Consider the following 19,367-nt stretch of genomic DNA (forward strand, 5'->3'; position numbering starts at 1 on the left):
CACAGTAGGCTGCAATTCTCGTCATTGAAAGAGTATTTCTACATAAAATGAAATAAATAGTGCCAACTTAATTTCTGAAGCTTTATCCATTAAATGGTGAGCTTAACATGGAAACTGCTCAAGTATCCCAAGGATCTGTGCTTGGATGAGAAAAAATAAGGAAAAATATGACTTGGAATTTCTTTGGGCAATTAAAAGCTGTAGCTCACGTGGTACCCTTAACAGCAACTGGACTTAACTGGCCTTAATGTTACAGTCCACAGAGAAGATTTTGTCTCTATTTAATAGACAGAGAAACTGAAAAGATCTTTGCCTCACAGCACAAAGATATTTGAAAGCTATCAGCTATTCAGGACTCCTGGGACTGCTACTCTCCTCTCCCAAATGTGTGTGAGTGAGAACTCTAACTGTTGCTTAAAATGGGTTCCCAAAGACAGACTAATGAACCTTAGTAGCACTTATGGCTCCCTGGGTGGCCAGGCATTACCTTTTTCTCCAGGTCAGGCTCCCTGAATGTTAAGAGAAACTTGCGCACATGCTCAGAGCGTAATCGATCAATACTTCTGGCATCAATGGCCCGGCCCAGAAACTCATCCACTTCATCTTCTGGGTTCATACTTTCCTGTGTATTCCTGAGAATGTGGGGAAAAGAGAAAAAAAAAAAAAAAAAAAAAGAAAGAAAGAAAAAGGAACATAAGAGAAGATAACTGCCTCTTTTTAACCACGTGTTATCATCTCACTCTATAACAAACTGTAGGTTAATGGCATTTGTCTCATGACAACTTTGAGCTGGAAAATGGATTACGAGCTGAGAGGAAAATTACATCAGCTGTACTGCTCACTGACAGTCCAACAGTGAAAGGATTTCATTTATTTGCCTATTTTTTTTTCTAAACAACCTCCATCAGGAGCTTTCTTGCTTAGGACTCTCTTTACTGTGCTTCATCCTCACAAATAGGCTGTAGCTTCCTTCCACTCGTCCTTGAACCTCCCTGCTGTCCTATCTATGATCTATGTAACCAGCCATATTCACTGCTTTGCAATAATTGTTTCTATAATGATGTTGGATATTTCAGATTGGATATTAGGAAGAATCTCTTTGCAGAAAAAGCAGTTGGCATTGGAACAGGTTGCCCAGGGAAGTGGTAAGAGTCACTGTCCCTAGGAGCGTTAAAGGAAAAGATAGATGTTGTACTTAAGGACATGGTTCAGTGGGCAATATTGGTGGCAAGTAGATGGTTGGACTATAGATGATGTTAGAGGTCTTTTCAAACACTGATGATTCTATGATGCCTGAACAATTCTTCATTATTGAGAAAAAAAGTGATTACAGAAAAAACTGTTGACAAGAACAAATGTGGGGAAAAAAATGTGGCCTGACTCCCCACTGCTTCCCTTATGCAGTTCTTATGAGTAAGAGAAGCAGACAAAATTTCTTGCTTACATGATATTTATGTAATTCACTTGAGCTAGGAAGAAGGCAGCAAAAAACCCTCCCCAGGATAAATTAGATTCTGCTTTCCAAATACGTGGAAGGAGATTTTAAGGTTTAGTCACTTGCTGATGCCACTTTACTGTCTGCCTTGAAACCAGCTACAGGCAGAAATTAAAAGCTCATCCTAAAGTACTGTTTTTCTGCCCTGTTTATGTGATTGCCAAGGACAGAGAAGTTGCACGGGGGTATATTCCAGTGGACAGCTATTTCTGTGTGCAAATCCCACGACAGGAATGCAGCTTCCAGCTCATGCTGAGTGACCTTCACCTTTGGCACACTGGAGAAAAGTCCCAGGCTCTGACCAGCAGGATGGGAAGCTGCAGTGCTTTCTGTTCTGGGTTTTGTTTGCACAGCAGGAAGGGGCACGATGCTCAAGGCTGCTGCTGGGCTTACTGGCAGGGTTGTGCTGTGAGCAGAGGCTGCTCAGCGTGGCCTACAAACCAGGACGTGATGCCATGCTCAGGGTTAGAGGTCCCTTCTCAAAGGAAAGGCTTTTTGCTGGACATGGCAGGATTGCAGAGGCACTCTGTGCCCCTGCTCTGCCATGTACCTCTCACCAAGAGAAAGGCAGACCAGGTCTATAGGCTCACTGCCACCCTTCCTGCCCCTGGCCAGCCAGGCCACTCCGACACATTGGTGTCCCCTTCATGGCCATGTGGCAATGGCAGCTTGTCCATCTTGCCTCAGTGTCTCATTACTGCTTCACCCAATCAACAATTCAGTAGGGTTGGAGGAAAGGAGTTCTTCTTATTTTCAGTCTGTAGTTATTTAGTTTCTTGACAGTCATTTATTCCTCCTTGAAACTATATCGAAGTTTTGTCCCTAGAAGGACAGGAAATTCAATTTACTTCTAGATGCTCCCTCGGAGGAAGTCCATCTGCTAAAGCACTCAACAAGTGGCTGCTTATTTTTCACTCAGTCCTCACAGGTCTGTCTTCTGGACTCATAAAAACGATTAAGGAAATTATTATGGTTCGTGTTTACAGAATGTCTTCCAAGATCCTGCGAGTTATTTACACATGTGGGTCACACATTTAGTCATTTCATACCACGTATGAGAGAGGCAATACATTTTCCTCCAGAACTGGAGCAAAAGCTCAGCATCTTGGTGAAACTCAGTCACATTTCAACCTCCTGTTGAACAGCATCATCCAGGAGGACACGAAGAGAGAAGAAAAATCTTTATAGGCTTTGGTCACGTCTGTCTCCAGTTCTATAACAGGTCATTGTACTGAGGAGGGCATTTCTCCTACTACAGCTTCTGTGGTTGCAGCTTATGTAGACCCATTTCTGCCATTTTTAGGCGACCTTGCAGGGATGTTCATTGCAAGGCAGCCACACTCAAGCAGACAGCAGGGAAGCGTGATCACCTGCAAATACTCTGCTGCTGGGGTGGTTGCTCTGAACTCTTCCCCATTGTAACCCTACTCATTACTGTACAGCAAGTCTGGGTACATCTGCATAAGTCCTAAATCAAAACAGCAAATGTTCTTGTGCTAAGGAGGGCCCTGAAGGCAGTGCTCCTTAGTCAGAGCTGAGCTACTGCCATGCAGTAATCAAATTCATATGTGGAAATGTGTATTCATATGTTGATAGTGTGTGGGGGAAACGTAGTCATTTCAGGCCCCCAAGAAACTTTCAGAAACACCTCTTAAAAGTGCTGTTGAGATCTGTACAAAATGCAGCCAAAAGAAAATTGTTACAAGGGACAGGAACAACATGAACAGAGCTGGGAGCAGCTTTTGCACTCCGCTTGCACATGTGAAAGCTAGCAATTAACCCAGAGCAGTTGGCTTGAGGAAAATCCAAAAACATTCTGCTTATTCAGTTACTTCCTTCAAATGAAGAGTACGAGAGCAAAAACTACATGTATGCCGTAACTGTAAATGCTTCAAGCCTAGGTTCAGTAACTACATCTGCACTCAGGCGTGTATCAGGTCCTGTTCTAAGAGATGCATTGTGCATCTTTGCTGTTGGAAACGAGCTATGCTTTTGCATGTGAAAGCACTGGACTGAGTGCTTGACATCTGATTTAAACAATGCCATGAACCTTTCCCGGCAGAGGTGGTTTTTCTTTTTTTAAGCCACGTCTTTATCTCTGAATTAAACAGATTGCTGGATCAAGAGAATCTAAGGCAATTAGGAGATTTTTTTGTGTGTGTGTGGAGTAGGAGAGCAAAAAGCCTGCAATCTGTATAGTAAGATAGGGGCACACTGAATCAGCGCTAGTAAATACAGAGTAATCGTTGCCAGCACTTAGCAGCTCAAGTAACCTTTTCAAACTGCAGGATGGAGGAGAGACATGATGGTCTTTGACGCACCCTCCTGTGGAGGTACCATTCCTCACTCACTGAGTGACTCATTAGAGAACTTTGGTTCTCTTATGTGAAACATAAGAACAGATCCTATTTCACGAAGAATACTTGAAAATTTCTGTATTCTTCACAATTACTTTGTTGCAATCAGTTAGATCTCTTCCCTCCAAAATATACCCAGTATCAATTGAGTACACAGCAGCCACTGACACAAGACTCTCCCCAGACACCTTGCACCACCACCGAAACATCTCATGGTGCACACAAGTAAATGTTATTAAAACAAAGTTTTCAGTGAAGGGCAAGAGGAGGAGAAGATTCCTAGTATTGTCATGTTCAATCTTACCACATTCCTTTACTTGCAGGGAGCTGCACTCAGTGTTCAGCCATCATAACATGAATTTTCCCAAAGGCACATTATTTAGGGCCACAGAAACATTCAGCTGCCCCAGCACACACAGATCTGCCAAGTCCTTATTGGCAGCCTGAGAAATGTGATCAAGAGCAATAGCAACACGTTTTAGGCATCAGTCTCATCTACTGCCACTTGCCTCGCCCTGAGAAAGCTTACAATTAATGCCATTCAGTGATACTGAATAAGGAATAATTATAGACACCTTCACTACAAGAAATTTTTTAGTAATGTCCAGCTGTGGAAGTAAGAAAGGGACTGTAAAAAGAGATTTTTTTACCACAAAATACCACTCATGCTTTATCATCATTTTCGCCATTAAAAAAAATAGTTAGATATGAAACAGATCAAAATGCTGCTCCTACGTGCTTGCATTTTACAGCATGAAATTATGAATTCACCTTTTAAAAGGAGCTGTCATTTCTGAGTTTATTTTTGCATGAAGAAATTAGTACTATGTAATAATTGGAAGTATATATATATATAAGAATATATATGTATAAGAAGCACTCAGGAACAATACATGTCATTTAGACATACATAATTTATTCTTACTGGAAATGTTCAACACTGCTAAACACTCTTTTCATGGTGATTTTGTTCTTGAGGTATTGTCAAAACAGCAAATACTGAATAACACTGGGTGGGGTGGGAAAGAGAAGCAAAATGTTTTAATCCCAAATGCCAGTTAGGCCCAGATAAATTAATAAATGTTTTGAGACAGTGGCAGCTCTGACTGCACATCATTCAACTCCCTCTGCTCAGACTGGCTGTCCCTATAAGATAAGTCACTGGGGGGTCCAGGCACTGTTCTTGGCTGCCGGGCATTAATTTTTGTCCTTTTTTAATATGAGAAGAATAAAACAACCAACACCACAAAACCCACAAACATAACAGCGTACGACAGAAGAAAATTTGCTTACTTGTCCTTGGGGTCCTCAAAACCCTGAAAGAAAGGAAAAGAACACAAGGGTTAGGAAACAGGCAAACCTTGAGAACACAAAGCATGCAGAGAATATCCCTACTTACCAACCCACAGCAATGTTTGCACTGCTGTGTCATCGGGCAGACAGAACAGTTTCAGACAAACACATGCCTTCAGGTATAAATGTATGGAAATGGAGATAAGAGAAACGCTTCAGCTGACTGCTGGCACACGATATTTGAGATACAAAACTCTGACCGCTAACATGGGACAACCACATATTTAATTCAGCAGAGCTGTACCTCTTTAAACTGGGGCTTGGCTAAGGGAGCCCAATGCGTTTTGCTTTACAGGAATCCCATAAGAGTCTCCTTGCATCTCTCCCCACTGTATGCATACACACAAAAATGTGTTTTCTTGAATAAGTCTGCAGGAATTATAATTTGTGTAATAGCCAAAATGTTCACGATTCCTCTGGGGCCAACTGAACTGAGCGAGTGTGTGTATCCATGGTCACCCATAGCCCAAATGGCTAGAAAGCCTCAGAGAAAAATGTATGTAGGCACATTTTTATATGTTTAGTATTTCTATACCTAACAGACCTAATACCACAAAAAAGGACATTTTGCACGAGTTGGAACAAAATTTCTCCTCTGAAGTCTTGGCTTAATTTTAACTGAAGTTAAGAGAGGTTGTATACTTGACAGGCAGGGTCACAAGCACAGGGTTTGTACCCTGTGTTCCAAAACATAAGAGAAATGTAGCTGGGAGATATGCAACATTGCTTTTGTTTTCCTCCCAGAGATCTCAGGCCAAAACTGCTCAGAGCACGTGAAGATGTTCCAGCTGCTGGACCTGCAGCTGCTCCCAGGCTGGGGGAGCAAACAGAGACCTGCCTGATGCTGCATGACTATGAGGAAAAGCCTCTGGGCAACCAGTTTTTACACAGCTGCGTTGTGTGACACCATCAGCAACAAGAACACGGACCAGATTCTAAAGGAGAACAGATTTTGCCCTTGCAATGCGTTAGCAATGTGGCTTTACGGCAATAGGCAGAAGCAAATCCAACAGAGCGACCCTGGATGACACCAGCTCGGCAAGTGGAAAAAAGCAGCCCTGGTCCCTCAGGTCAAGAGGCAGGACTGCAATTCACAGAGAGCTACATCCATTTTTATACCCTCCGTTTCAAAGTAAAACCACACCTCAAAATAGAAACTGCAACTCCAACTTAACCCATCCGAAATCCAGATGAAGGAAGGCTCTCAGTGCCATGTACTAACCACCAGTGGATTCAAGTGCAGTGGGAAGAAGGAAACAGTAATGTTGATTCAGTGTTAACATGCGCACTTGTCCAAGCCAAACAAAACATGTACTTTTGATTTCACATTAAACAGTGCTGAAGGGATCATTCAGCTTCTTGTTGTGTGGGGTTTTTTTGTTTGTTTTTTTTTTTTTTTCTTAATCATTTTACAGTTGTCAGGAATATCTGATTTATTTATTTATCCTCTAAGCAATGCTACAACTCAGTGCCAAAAACGAAAGCTCACTGATTAATCATGGAGACAAAATGCTTAGTAATTTGTCTGGTGTCATAGCCAGTTAGGCTGGAAAAAATAAGAAAATCAGCTGAAGATGGATAGCTACCAGCCAACAAATGAGGGGGAGAGAACTGATGTGAAAACAGACAGTACTTGCTTATTAGATAGACATCAAGTTCACATTTTCTAGCTTATCCATGTGGGAAATGGATGACTGGCTGCAACTGGAGCATCTCCTAAAATGGTCTGATTTTCATGGACTGCTGAGAATCCATTCATCCTACTGATGCCCTGAAACCAAACACAGATCTCAGGCTCCTGCCTTCTAGGTGTGCGTGTTTGGGAATACAAGCCAACCGGTCAATTTACAAGTAAATCTCAGCAAACATCCCCTCGGTAAATGCCACGATACTTCAAGCATGAAAAAAAACCTGGGCTGCATGTACAGCCTGTCATTTACCAGAGCGAACACTTCAGCTCCATGGAACTAGATTCTCCCCTGCCTCTCTCCCCCAGCAAAACCATTCTAAGGAAAGTCTCTAAAATAATACAGAATTAATTGATTTAGTTCTTCATTTTAAAATACTGGGTTGTGCTTGAAGCCTGAGAAGTTACGTTGGCAGCTCAAACAAAATTGGTGCTTTAAAATTAAAACCTCACAAAAAGCCTATTTCAGGTAAAGCAAAAAAAGGAAATGATTATTCTGTGTTCTTTCCCGGATCTTCATCTAACAATATCTGAATATTTAAGAGTGACTTGAACTCTAATTAGAGAGAATCAGCTTACAATTAAATGTAGTAGGAACCTCTCTGAGTTAAGCAAATCAAATGATTCACTTCAAATGTTCCCATTTCATTCTTCAAGCTGAATTTCCAAAAATGGAATAGTTATGGAGAGAGGTCTGCAAGGTTATTTTAGGAAAAAAAAAAAGTCCAAACCCAAAAAAATCCCCGAGCCCACAGCTTCTTGGAAACTGATATCACATTACAGGAGGTCTTTCTCCTTCACATTGAAACACTTTGCTAGGATTCACAAAACATACGTCTCAGAGATCTGCCTGTGATCGGGGATTTTTTCCCCTATTCACTCTCAATTGCATACCAAGAATCCTCTTAAGCAGGGGAGATGATTGTGCGCACAGTGTCGTGCTGCTCACCCTCTTCAGGTTGGGAAGGAAATTTCCCCCTGGGCTCTGGCTAATGTGTTTTCAATTCCTGCTGCTTTGTGGGCATGCTTGGTCCATTAGAATCATTTGAAAATGGACACTTAAATTATTTCCTCCCCCTTGCACAAGGCTTGAGCACACTGGTCTTTTTTCTTTTCCACTGCTAGCAAACAGTTTTGTTTCTTGATGTCTTGCATGCTTTCCTCCAATTAAAATCCTTTTGCTCAGCATAGGTCTTGCTACTGCTCATAGGGCTACAGCTGTTAGGTTTTGTTCCACACTCATGGGCTAGGAGACAGATGACCACAAATCAATTTCCTCACGACAGACAAAGCAACACAGACAGTGGGGCCAGCTCTCATCCCCCTGTTCAGATCTACTGAGGTGAGCTCAGGGATCTCTGCATGGAGCTCCATCGTGAGTGAACAAACACCTTCAGGTGAAGGAGCTCAAGCAGGAAGTGAGATAATGGGCATTGCTGGTGCAAGCAGCCCTGATCTCTTCTGTCCATGCTGCTGGAGGCTGGGTAGCTGTGCTGGGCAGCACAGTACTCAGCCTGTCTGGGTATGGAGCAGCTTTGAGCCAGGACTGGCGTTTATGCACCCACAGATATAGAGATCTGAACACCCAGAAAAAATAGTTGATAAAAAGCAGGTGCCTACCATTTAGGAAAGAGGGAATAAGAGGGCAGGAAGAGAAGATGCCAGTTCCTGGAGTAGAGTATATAAATCCCCTCTTGATTGCTCATGGACTTATGCCCAGCAAGCTGAAGCAGCGCCGATGGCTTTCCAGGGTGCTATGAAGAAAAGTCTGGGAACTGTCAGCAGGAATGAAAATGGCAGAAGTGGTGATGGCTACAGGAATCAGACAGAAATGAGTTCACAGAAGTTCAGGAATAGTTCTATAACCATGATGACGCAGTAGCCCTTGTTACCATCAAAATTCTTTTTCTCTAGAAGGAAACCCAAGGCATGAGACTGGCCAGTGCCAAAGGACGTCATGCAATTCTTATTGTCGCTATTTTAATATCCCCGATACTGGGATTTTTCCCCTTCCCCCAGGAGGCTGCATTATTCTGCCATCAGCCTGCAAATGTAAAGGTAAAAGCATTCAATAATTGCTTTGAGACTGAGAAAGTTATCTCTCCAAATTGAGGAATTTAACCCTAAGGTGGCTGAACTGTCTCCCTTCCAGGCAGCAGTACCCACCAATGAACTGCATTGCTCTTCTTTTCTACATGGGATAACTAAAAGAAAAAACCCACCATGTTTTATGGCAGGTCGGGTGGCTCTGAATTTACAAGCACTCACTTTTAATGACCATCCTCTGTGGGAACTGACGTGAAGGAGGAAAAAAAGAGGGAATGTTATATTACTGCATCTGTCCCAAAAGCTTACCATTTTATGAGGCATATTTTATGGAAATCTATTGCACTAAAAGCTCATGTGACTGCTGCCTCTCTTCTTGCCTTCTAATTTAACTAAGCTGTTTTCTTTGAAGATTAATACGGACTCCTTAAATAGAATGATAAAGCGTTTGTCAAAGCTGTGACAAGCTGACTGCTATACCATAATGCTTTGAATCAAGAACCATTAGAAATAACACTTCTAACTTTGAGAACATTAGCTGTAACGATTAACATATTATAAATATGTAAAGAAAAGTGAAGTAGACCTTACACCCTTTTAACTTTTCATCTAGCTCCAAAAACAAGATAATAGAGGAGCTGATGAGCTCCATGACCTTTTTAATGACAACGTGGCTGGAATGCACACATTCTACCTTAAAAGCTTTGCTGGCAACTCAAGTAAAGATCACGAGGGCAAAAATGTCAGAGAAGCTAATTTTGCTTGCCCTTTGCTCATGTCTAGCACAAAGACCCAAATGAATGGGACTTACATGAAATCTAAAGTACTGCAGACTTATGAATCAAGAAGACAAAGTGAGGTTTGTAAGGGCTCATGCCAACTCGCAAAGATGCTCCATGGTAACAGAGATTATGAAGACACATATGGAGACTGAAAGGCAGAGAGTGGATGGAGTTAAAAACAAACCTGGTATGGCTCCACCACAAAACAAACTATTCACCTCCATTTTCTGTTTTTCAGTACTGTGTTACATTCTGCCTTTGTCTCTGTGGTCACCCAGACAAGGCTAGGAAGGCAGATGCTGTTAGGTGTAAGAGCAGAAACAGAACTGAAGGACATTCAAGTACTCAAGCCAGAAATAATGTAATTTCCATACCAGACTCCAGAAAGTACAGGCACACAAATACACAGTCTGGTGGGAAGGGTATTTAACAAGAATATAAGCATGGAACAACAAACTGGCACAAAACTAGTTTATGAAACAGATCAGACGAGCATGTCTGCAATAGCTGGAACACAGACAAATGAGTTCTGAAAAGGAAAGCTGAAGTGCTCCCTTTCTGCATCCCACCCCAATTAATAAATTAGACTTTCATTCCTCTGTGCTGCTCACAGCTGGTGAAGCATTCCATTTTGTTCTGCTGAAAATGACTTCTTACATGGCCTCTGTCAGACTGGACCTGACCAAAACCAAGGATTTACTTGGTTCATCAGATTTATACTATGTAGAACATACTCTGTTGCCTTTGACATAGCTTTCCCACCTTAATTTTAATCCATTTCTGGCTTGGAACTCACCACCAGACAACGGGCAGGTTGCTCACACTCCCCAGTTTTCTGAACTCTGAATGCAAATTTCTACATGTCAAAGCCACAAGTGCAAGTGAAATGGTACATGATTCTGTGCCTCACTTGTGAGCACACCTCACAAAACAGAAAAGACCCAAAAAGAGGCAGTGGTAGAAATGTTCTGAACCAGTTCCTGGCTCCTTTCTCTCTGTCCTTTCATCTCTACAATCCAAGTGATGATAAACAACACACTTCTACAGAAATTACTGTTGAACCAGCTTCTAATGTAGACAGATGCAGACACACTGAATCCAGATGTGACTTCCCTCAATTAGTACTGGCTCTAGAAATAGTTCTGCTGAGTGCCACAGCTTCACCTCTGATGTCAATGTGTGCTGAGCTGTCACTAACATCAGAGGGGGTGTTTCTTACATAAATAGAAACAGGTATCTTTATGTCTGCAAACCCCAATCAACTGGGATGAAATTTAAGTTTGCAGACACTAAACTGCACAAAGCCTCCAACAACTTGAGCAATGTACAGTGCTTTAAATGGCTGCCACTCACTTATGTGAAATCACACAGAACATCTAAATCAGACAAATCTTCCTTTTAGAAGCACCAGAGCAATTATACAGTGTAACTGCAGGACAAGATCCCTCCCCTTGCTGTTTTGTCAAACAAATTGGCTTCAGAAAAACCAGACCAGGTTAGCAGTTTCCTCTCAGGTCTACAGCAATGCCTGGGGATTACATCGGAATGGATTACCTGGAAGTTTCTACCTACTTGATTATGGGAGTTTGGGGGATTCTGAGTACTACAATGGCAGCAAAGATGCAGTGGGACAAATTCTCCATTGGGTGTCCCTTGTCCAACTCTGTTGACATTAATGTTGCTATTACCAGATTTAGGAAGTGAGTGATAGAACAGAGGATAATGGTGACTGCAAGCTAAACAAAAACCTTTAGAAGGATGGTCTCTGTGCCTTCATTCATGAAGTCAATCCTGTTTCTCTTTGAAGAAGCTGCACTACTGACCGAGGAAAACTTGCCCACTGACTTTTCTTTTGTATTTTTAATCACTTCTGATGACAATTGGATTAGATCCCCTCAGAGGTCTTTTCCAATCTTAATGATTCTATTACTCTAATCACTGCAGCTGGCACAGAACCAGCTATAGCATTCATTCCTTGGATGCACCTGTTACTTAATTTTCATTTCCAAATAACAAGAAAGTCTATTGTAAGGGTAACCTTAAAGAGCAGAAGTGAGTTGTATTTGTGATGCACCATGCAAATAGAACAAAGAATTATATTTTATGGTTGAAAGACCAGGCTTGTAGATGAGTGTTGTTTGCTAGAAAGCAAACATCAAACAAACAAGTATCATGCAGAAGACTGCAAAGAGTAGTGGTGCCACAAGGCATCAGGCACTGCCACTTGAATAAGGACTTGTTCTTTACTGCCCCAGCCTTTCCCAGGATGCTTTTTTTAACCTCACCTCACATTCTGAACATCTGCATGCAGTCATATTTCCCACACGTGTATAAGCCCTATTCAATTTCACTTCTGGTTTACTTCATAACTAACACTGAGGTCATACACAATTTCACTGCAAATTAAATACTTCGTAGGTCTCATGCAAACTCATGGCAGAAAAACACTCAGTCTGAAATCAGCACTGCAGATCTTCAGGCTTTCCTCTTTCTGTTCCTAAACTTCCTGATGTTAGACCATTCCAACAGCTGAAAAAATAAAAGGAAATCTGCCCAGTACCTACAACCAGGCTCAGGAATCACATAACCTATTCTCCTCTCGTTGGGTTGCAAGGACTCAGAGGAACCTGCTCCCAGTGTGAATCTTCCCAATGGTATCAGTGGAACACACTGCGCTGCCTGCCCATGCCTGCCAGTGCAAAATAGAATCATAAAAAAGATCATCTACTTCCAACCTCTATGCCATGGGCTGGTTGCCACCCACCAGATCAGGCTGCCCAGGGCCCCATCCAACTTAACTTTGCCCTGAGTGCCTCCAGGAATGGGGCACCCACAGCTTCCCCAGGAAACCTATGAAATTTCTCACAACTGTGAGATTTCAGTCCTTTTGGATTTTTATGCAAGGGCTGAGGAAATACCTGCCAGAAACGTGGGTATAACTGGCTTCTGTCCAAAGAGAGAGAGATGCCTCAAAGTTTAGCACAGCTTAGATTGGAAACTTTGTAAAATATTTCAAGATATTTTCTATTATTTATGCTCTATAAATTCTCCTAATACAGATTTTTTTAAAATAATATTTCTTCTATATCTGTAAAAAGTTTTATGATGGCCTTCCAGACTGAAAAGCCCTGAAGAAAATAAATAAACTGTTTTCAGGAACAGCTGGAGATCCACAAGCTCCTTACACAGCCCAATCCTTGTATCTACAAGCTTTTTCTTAACTTGGATCTTCCCAGAAACAAATTAAGATGACTGTTTTTCAGCCTGTTCTTTGCAGACACGGAGAACGATTTACCGTGATACCCTGTCCTTACAAGCATTCACGTAGCTGAAGACTTTGTTCTTACTCAGTGTCCTCCTCTCTAGACTAAACAAACCTAGTGCCACAGCCCTTCCTCACAGGTCACACTGCTGAAACTCTCCTCATTTGTAATTCTCTCCACTGGACTATCTCCAGTTCATCCACATTCTCCTAAAGGACTCTAATCCCAAACTGGACATGTTTTCCAGCTCATTAACACTGAATAGAATCATCTGTCATCTAGAATGGCCCTGCCATGTTGGAAGGTATCGATGTTTGCCTTTTGATTGTTGCTTACAATGAAGTTATTTCACTATAGAATCTACTACGGTCTTTTTTTTCCTTCCTTTTTTCCATAGTTTTGTTTTGCTGATGAGAATTGAAGCACAAGCGTTATTTCCAGAAGTCTAAAATTCATCAATATTTATAAAAACAATCTCAGATCTGCACTGGGAAAAGCAGAGTTCTTCTCAGTGTATAAATATTGTTCTAGCTATAAATACACCTGTGTTCTCAGATGCTTTGAAGTCAGTTTATTTTTTATTCTTTTGCAATTAAAAAAACAGACCAACGAAACAGTGGAGAACACCAGGCTGGTGTAGGGGACTGTGGGAGCTCTGCTCCTCCATGTACACCATGAACAGAGCACAGTAGAGGCTCAGGGTAGGGTGGGACGGGTTGGCCCCAGCTGCCTCATGCATAGAAAAAATAGGGTAGGACTAGGGCAATAATTCCAGAACGTTTTAGATTATTGCTGCACGGACACAAGTCTGGGATTTTGCCATATTTATATGAGTCTGCAAGTGCCTGGATAAACTCCTGTGTGCCCCGGGGAGCAGCTGAAGGCAGCTGGGCCCAGCCAAGGCTAAGCTCCAGCCACAACAGAGAGAAGCCAGGACCAATGGCCAGGTGCTGCCCCACCAGCCCTGCTGCACCTCCACGTGGGTGTGATGCTGTGCCCCTGTGCCCACACATGGCGGCACCGAAACACTGTGACTGAAGGAGGAGGAAAGAAAGGAGCCTGCAGCTGCCTTTGATATGGATCTGTCTCATCCAGAACTACTACTAATAAATCCTCAGAGTACAGACAGCTTGCCAGAGCCAGCGTTCAAAGGCAAGAAAGAGGGCCAAAATGATTTTGTTTATTTTTAAATAAAACAGATCCCTCACAAAAATGCTATTTAGGGAACTTTAATATTCTCTTTTGGGGAAGTCTATGTAGTGCCGCAAAAAACAGTCCCTGTTTTTCCTGGAAATATGGTTGTCATAACGCAATGAGTTCTAAGTCCTGTATCTAAAACGTATGTCCCCATCCATATTACCCCTACATACAAATGTAATTATAGCTCCATATCAGTATAAGGAAGCTGCACATCACTGCAACGCCACCCTGCATCAGTCAGACCCCTGTTACAAACACCTGTTTTGACATTACAGGGCTAAGAGGCTTCAGGTTTTAACATGCAACACTGCACTGCCTGCAGAGAAAAGACTACAGATAATTACATAGAGGAGGGCTGGGGAAAGGTGGGTGATGTGAACAAAGAGCACATCTTGAGGAGCTTTGAAAGCTGGTGCGGCTTACCGAGATCAATGGCATGTCATCCCAGAGGAGTGCTGAAAAAGCCTTTGTAGTTCTGCCCCCCTTCTGTCTGTCTGCACTTGGTATTTCTAAGCAGGCAGCTCGCAGACTGTGCACCGTGAGTGCTTAGAAGCACACGTAGCATCCATGTAAACACAGCGTCAGAGATGGCATACAAATGAACTACTGTGCAAAGACAGGTGGTGCAAAGCAATGCTCATTTAGATCAGAAGCTAACACAAGGCGTTGAGAGGGAAGGGGAATTGCTTTTCTGATCTGATCAATAAGATGCCCATCTAGCAGACATTAAGATGGTCCCTAGTCCATAGAAAGCAGCATGTTTTCATTCTAACTAAAGCACCTCAGAGATATAGCAGTGGGAAATACTGTAAATAATGATTTAAGAAATGATTCCCCAAGAACAACATAAAGCCTGGTAAAAAATAAGTATCTGAAAGAGGTTCGAACTGGCTTTCAGAAAATCACATGGCACATGCAGTGCAGGCATCAGCCTCTCAAAAGAGAGCTTGCTACAGGAGGCAGCACAGAATGAGACTGAGTGGAGAAGATTTTCTGCACTGCTGAATCTATAAAAAGGTAAATAACATTACAAGGAAAGTTCAAGATAAGAAAAGGAAAAAAGAGAAGAATCCTTTCCTCCTACAGGTTTGGGACAGCGATGTTTGTAGGACTCAGCTTGATATTTCAATAAATAATTATGTTTTTTTCCAATGAAACAACCAGCTAGACACGGCAAACTGTAATTAACACCAAGAAGCACGATACTGTTTGGCATGCTCACACCTTGTTTCTGAACAGGAGGATGCAAGAACTCCTTACAAGCTATTCAAAGAAACTTATAATTATAATTATATGCTAGCGTGATTAGCTCTTCTAATAATGTCGTGCCTATTGAGCACGCCCTATTGAAAAGCCCACATTAAAAGCCACGCTGTTCCACAGATCTGTACGCTTATGTCAGAAACCCTGATTTGAATATCTGAGAAATGAAAGAAACATGACTGTGGAGATTAAGAAATCCAGTTTAGCGCTGTAAAATAATATTATGATTGAATAATATTAGCACCAACTATTAATAACCGTGCCAGCATTTCCCATTATAAAACACCATATGCAATTGCCTGTAGCTATGCCAAAAATTTTAAGCTGTGAAGGTGAGCCTTGTGTTAAAAATTTCTCTGAGGCTTTTGTGACCTGCAATAAAACTTTGACTTCGGGCAACAAATGCACACTTTTGACCGTGTACAAAGGATCAAGACAGCATGATAAACTTGTTACAGAAGGGCTCTGGCTTACGGTCACGCTCAAATGAACAACAGAGGGAATACAAAAAAACCTCAGCACTCAGTCTGTAAGTTTTGAGCTGGATAAGCAGCTGAATATTGTGCATGTGAGATGACTAACAGAAATGTGATTTGCAGTACTCGAACAGCTTTGACATTACCAATCTGACAGACATATCCATGCATAACCCAGGTAAATACATTTTAATCCTAAGTTACGTTCACTTACAGAAAATTAAAAGGAATTCATTTGTTTAAAACTTCATCTAAGGAATAATAAGATCATAGAGTGATTTGCATACACATGCAAATTACTAAATAGGTGCTAACTATTTCTATTATTAATCATAGTCTTTAAAATAGAAGCTCTCTTAATCTTTATTACAGAAAACAAAGATAAAATCTCTATGTAAAATTAGCCACAAAATTACTCTCAGCCCAATTGTGTTGGTAACTGGCCATTCTTCATTTTAATTTAGAAGTAATAAGGGATATAATTCATGAAACGAAGATGCCCGCTACCTTAGACCAATTAATCCATGTACTTTATAATGTATTCTTGAGAGTTAAATGGAGTGCTATGATTCCTGGGGACACATGAGCATAAACAGGAAGGTAACTCAGAGGTGAGCAGCACCTGCCTGTATAATGCAAGTGAGAATCCCCTGAAGGTGCTGAAGTCTGTTATAAACGAACAGGAATGCGCACCATTTGCCATTTGAATACTCGCATTACTGAGCCATTTTTGTAGCTGATCACATCTTCTCCATCAGCCTGAATGAGTTTTCAGACAAGTCAAACCAAGGAGCCCTTTTTCTGCCATTCAGGCTCCCTTCTCCTTCCAAACCCCCTTGTGTCTCACCTCACCATCACCGCCTCCAAGTGTACAAGTTATCACTACAAAAACCATTAGGCAAAGCATGGAGGAATATATAATGCCATATCAGGAAAAAAAAGACATTAATGGCTATAAATCAAGACATTACCATTCTTTTCATCTCCTTGGAGACCTGGTGAGCTCCGAGGTGGTTGTAAAAGGGCCGGTCAACACCCCAATGCTGCGGGTTATGGCTGATGGAGTTGGTGCGCTGCCGGTTCATCTTGGCTATCGTGGCTTTCTCATCTTTCTGAAATGCAAACGAGAGAGAAACGTGTGAATAGCCAACACCCTCCTCAGTAGGTACAAGCACGGCATTTTCCACACATGAGGGAAGAGAACACCTTCCCAAATACGCAAAGCATATAAATCTTGCAATCAACTGAACTGCATAGCTGCAAAGGGCAACAGGACGATAAAATGGTCTCCTCTGCCCTATTGCTAGCTGCAAATTTTGTCACTGGCAGCAGCATCCCTGAAGTTTGGACGAGGTCTTTGAGTTTGCTACCTTGGAACCTTGGTTGTACTGGAAGCTCACTACAAACCTTGTACACTGCAGGTCTGAAAGGTTTCATTAAAGCTCAATACCAACTGAAAGAGCATGGAACTGCAGCGATTATCTCACCTTACTTAAAGACAAACTCTTCAGGGCTCGGATAACAAACAGCTAAAACCTGCCTGCTTAATGCTTGGGAGAGGAAACCTATTTCAAGAGAACTGCTGCTCACCAAAACAATGAGCTGAAATGGTCAATTTTGGGTTGCTGACACTATTCAGGCATCTGGTCAACATAAAAGAAAAAAAAAGAACCAGCCGTCTTAAACTTAGAATTTTTGTTTGTCCTGAATGACAGTGTTGGTCGGCATCTGTTTTTGCCTGGAATCTGCTTTCCTTATCTGTTTATTTTGATTCCTTGCTACTCACTGTAACTTGTACCTGTCAAGAGTTTGCAAAATACCTGGTGTTATTTCCATGGAAACCACAGAGTTAGATGTCAAATGTTATGCTGCCTTACATTGCCTTTTTTTTCCCCCACCCAAAGGAAAGTGAAAACAATGTTTAAACTCAGTGCTGGAGAAAACCATCTGATTGACAAGCCTGGAAGATCATCATCTTTTTTCTTGCAAAGAAGAGACAACTCCTACAATGACAACATTTCCCATGGGACTGCATGCTCACCATGAGAGCACCAAGTGTATGGGGCAGGTGGCCCTGCAGGCCTGTCCCCAAGGACAAACCAGCTTCACTGGTGGGACGTGAGCTCCCACACCTCCTGCCCCCAGAGCTGCAGCTGCCTCCAACCTCATGTTGGACCCACCGCTGTCTCAGATGCAAGCACTGGAAACTGCACCACAGTTTAGTGAAGGGTTTTCAACCTGAAGCAATCAAAAAAAACAGACACTAAAGCTAGGCTGGAGACCTATAAAGCAAAGCTATTTGGCTTACATTGCAAATACCTTCACATCAACAGATGATAATGAGATAAATGGAGTAGTTTTTCCCCACGACTTGGTCAATTTGCTTAAAATTTGAGAAAAGCCTTAAAAACCAAAATGCAATTGGATGTGCTAAGCCCTACCAGCCAGTGAGGGACCCTCCTACCTGTTTCCAGTGCAGGGTGACTCTGCAGCATTACTTTTACTTCATGCCAATCACATGATTAATGTGAAGGGAATAAAGACCTCATACATGTACACTGGCACATCTGGATTGAGGTAAGGCTGGGACAAATGGGTAAATACTTACTTCTGAGAGAGGTCAGGCACCATAAATTATCCATGGCCACATGCACTCAGTGGGGGAGTTTCCCCACTCCTTTTAAAAGGTTTATGTTGGATTGTGAGCTGTGTTTCAGAGATGCTTCCAGTCACATTTAAACAGATACATAAACAAATTGTGGATTTTCTGTTTTCCAATGTTACGTGCTGTGCTACTCTGTTATCTTGGACAGTAGGACTTTGCTATTAACATCAATACTTATTCAAAAGCATTTATTTAAACTTGACATTTTAAAAAGCAGAGGTAATTTATTTTCTGAAAAGTAGAGTATTTAGTGGCCGATGATAACAACAAGCTCCAATAATGAAGAGCAAGAAGGATCACAGCTTTGGTTTGGAAATTTATGAGGATCCCTACTCTGTTTCTTTCTGCTTAATGGAAGCATGAGCACACCTTGCGCACAACATAGGCATAACAAAGCACGAAGGAAGAATAAAAAGAAGGAACAGAAGACATCCTTTAGTCCTATTCAGTACTACTGAGAACAGGAGCAGGTGCAAAAGTTTCTGACAGCAACGTGTTTTTCAGAGTTGAAGTGGTGCACTTCAGAAGATGCTGTGGGAACTTTTCAAATCTGAACTCATGAACAGCCTGTAAAACTGTATTCCCAGAGGTTTTATTGTGTTCCCACCACCAGTTCCCACACACTAAGCTACAGTAATACTAGAGCAGAACTGCAGAAATAGCTGGGATTTTCTTACAATTATCAGTTGCATTAAGCATGCCTGTTACTCCTTCAGCATATGATCAGATTGTCCAGTTTAAGTAATCACAACAATGCAACAGAACAGTGGAGTTGAGAAG

General features: G+C 41.9%; 1 protein-coding gene across 2 annotated transcripts in view; it reads right to left on the bottom strand.

Annotated features, from left to right (window-relative positions):
• Positions 1–19,367, bottom strand: part of ADCY5 (adenylate cyclase 5) — a 187,554-nt gene that overhangs the window by 22,868 nt on the left and 145,319 nt on the right. For both annotated transcript variants that reach the window (XM_015868778.3, XM_085552315.1), the window contains 3 exons: positions 16,894–17,034; positions 5,146–5,168; positions 488–632 (listed from right to left, as the gene is read on the bottom strand). In XM_015868778.3, coding sequence (XP_015724264.2) covers positions 488–632; positions 5,146–5,168; positions 16,894–17,034 — 309 coding nt within the window. The remainder of the gene's footprint in view (positions 1–487; positions 633–5,145; positions 5,169–16,893; positions 17,035–19,367) is intronic.

The sequence above is a fragment of the Coturnix japonica genome, chromosome 7 (assembly GCF_054131305.1).
Source record: "Coturnix japonica strain WE chromosome 7, WE-NBRP24, whole genome shotgun sequence".
Classification (NCBI taxonomy): domain Eukaryota; kingdom Metazoa; phylum Chordata; class Aves; order Galliformes; family Phasianidae; genus Coturnix; species Coturnix japonica.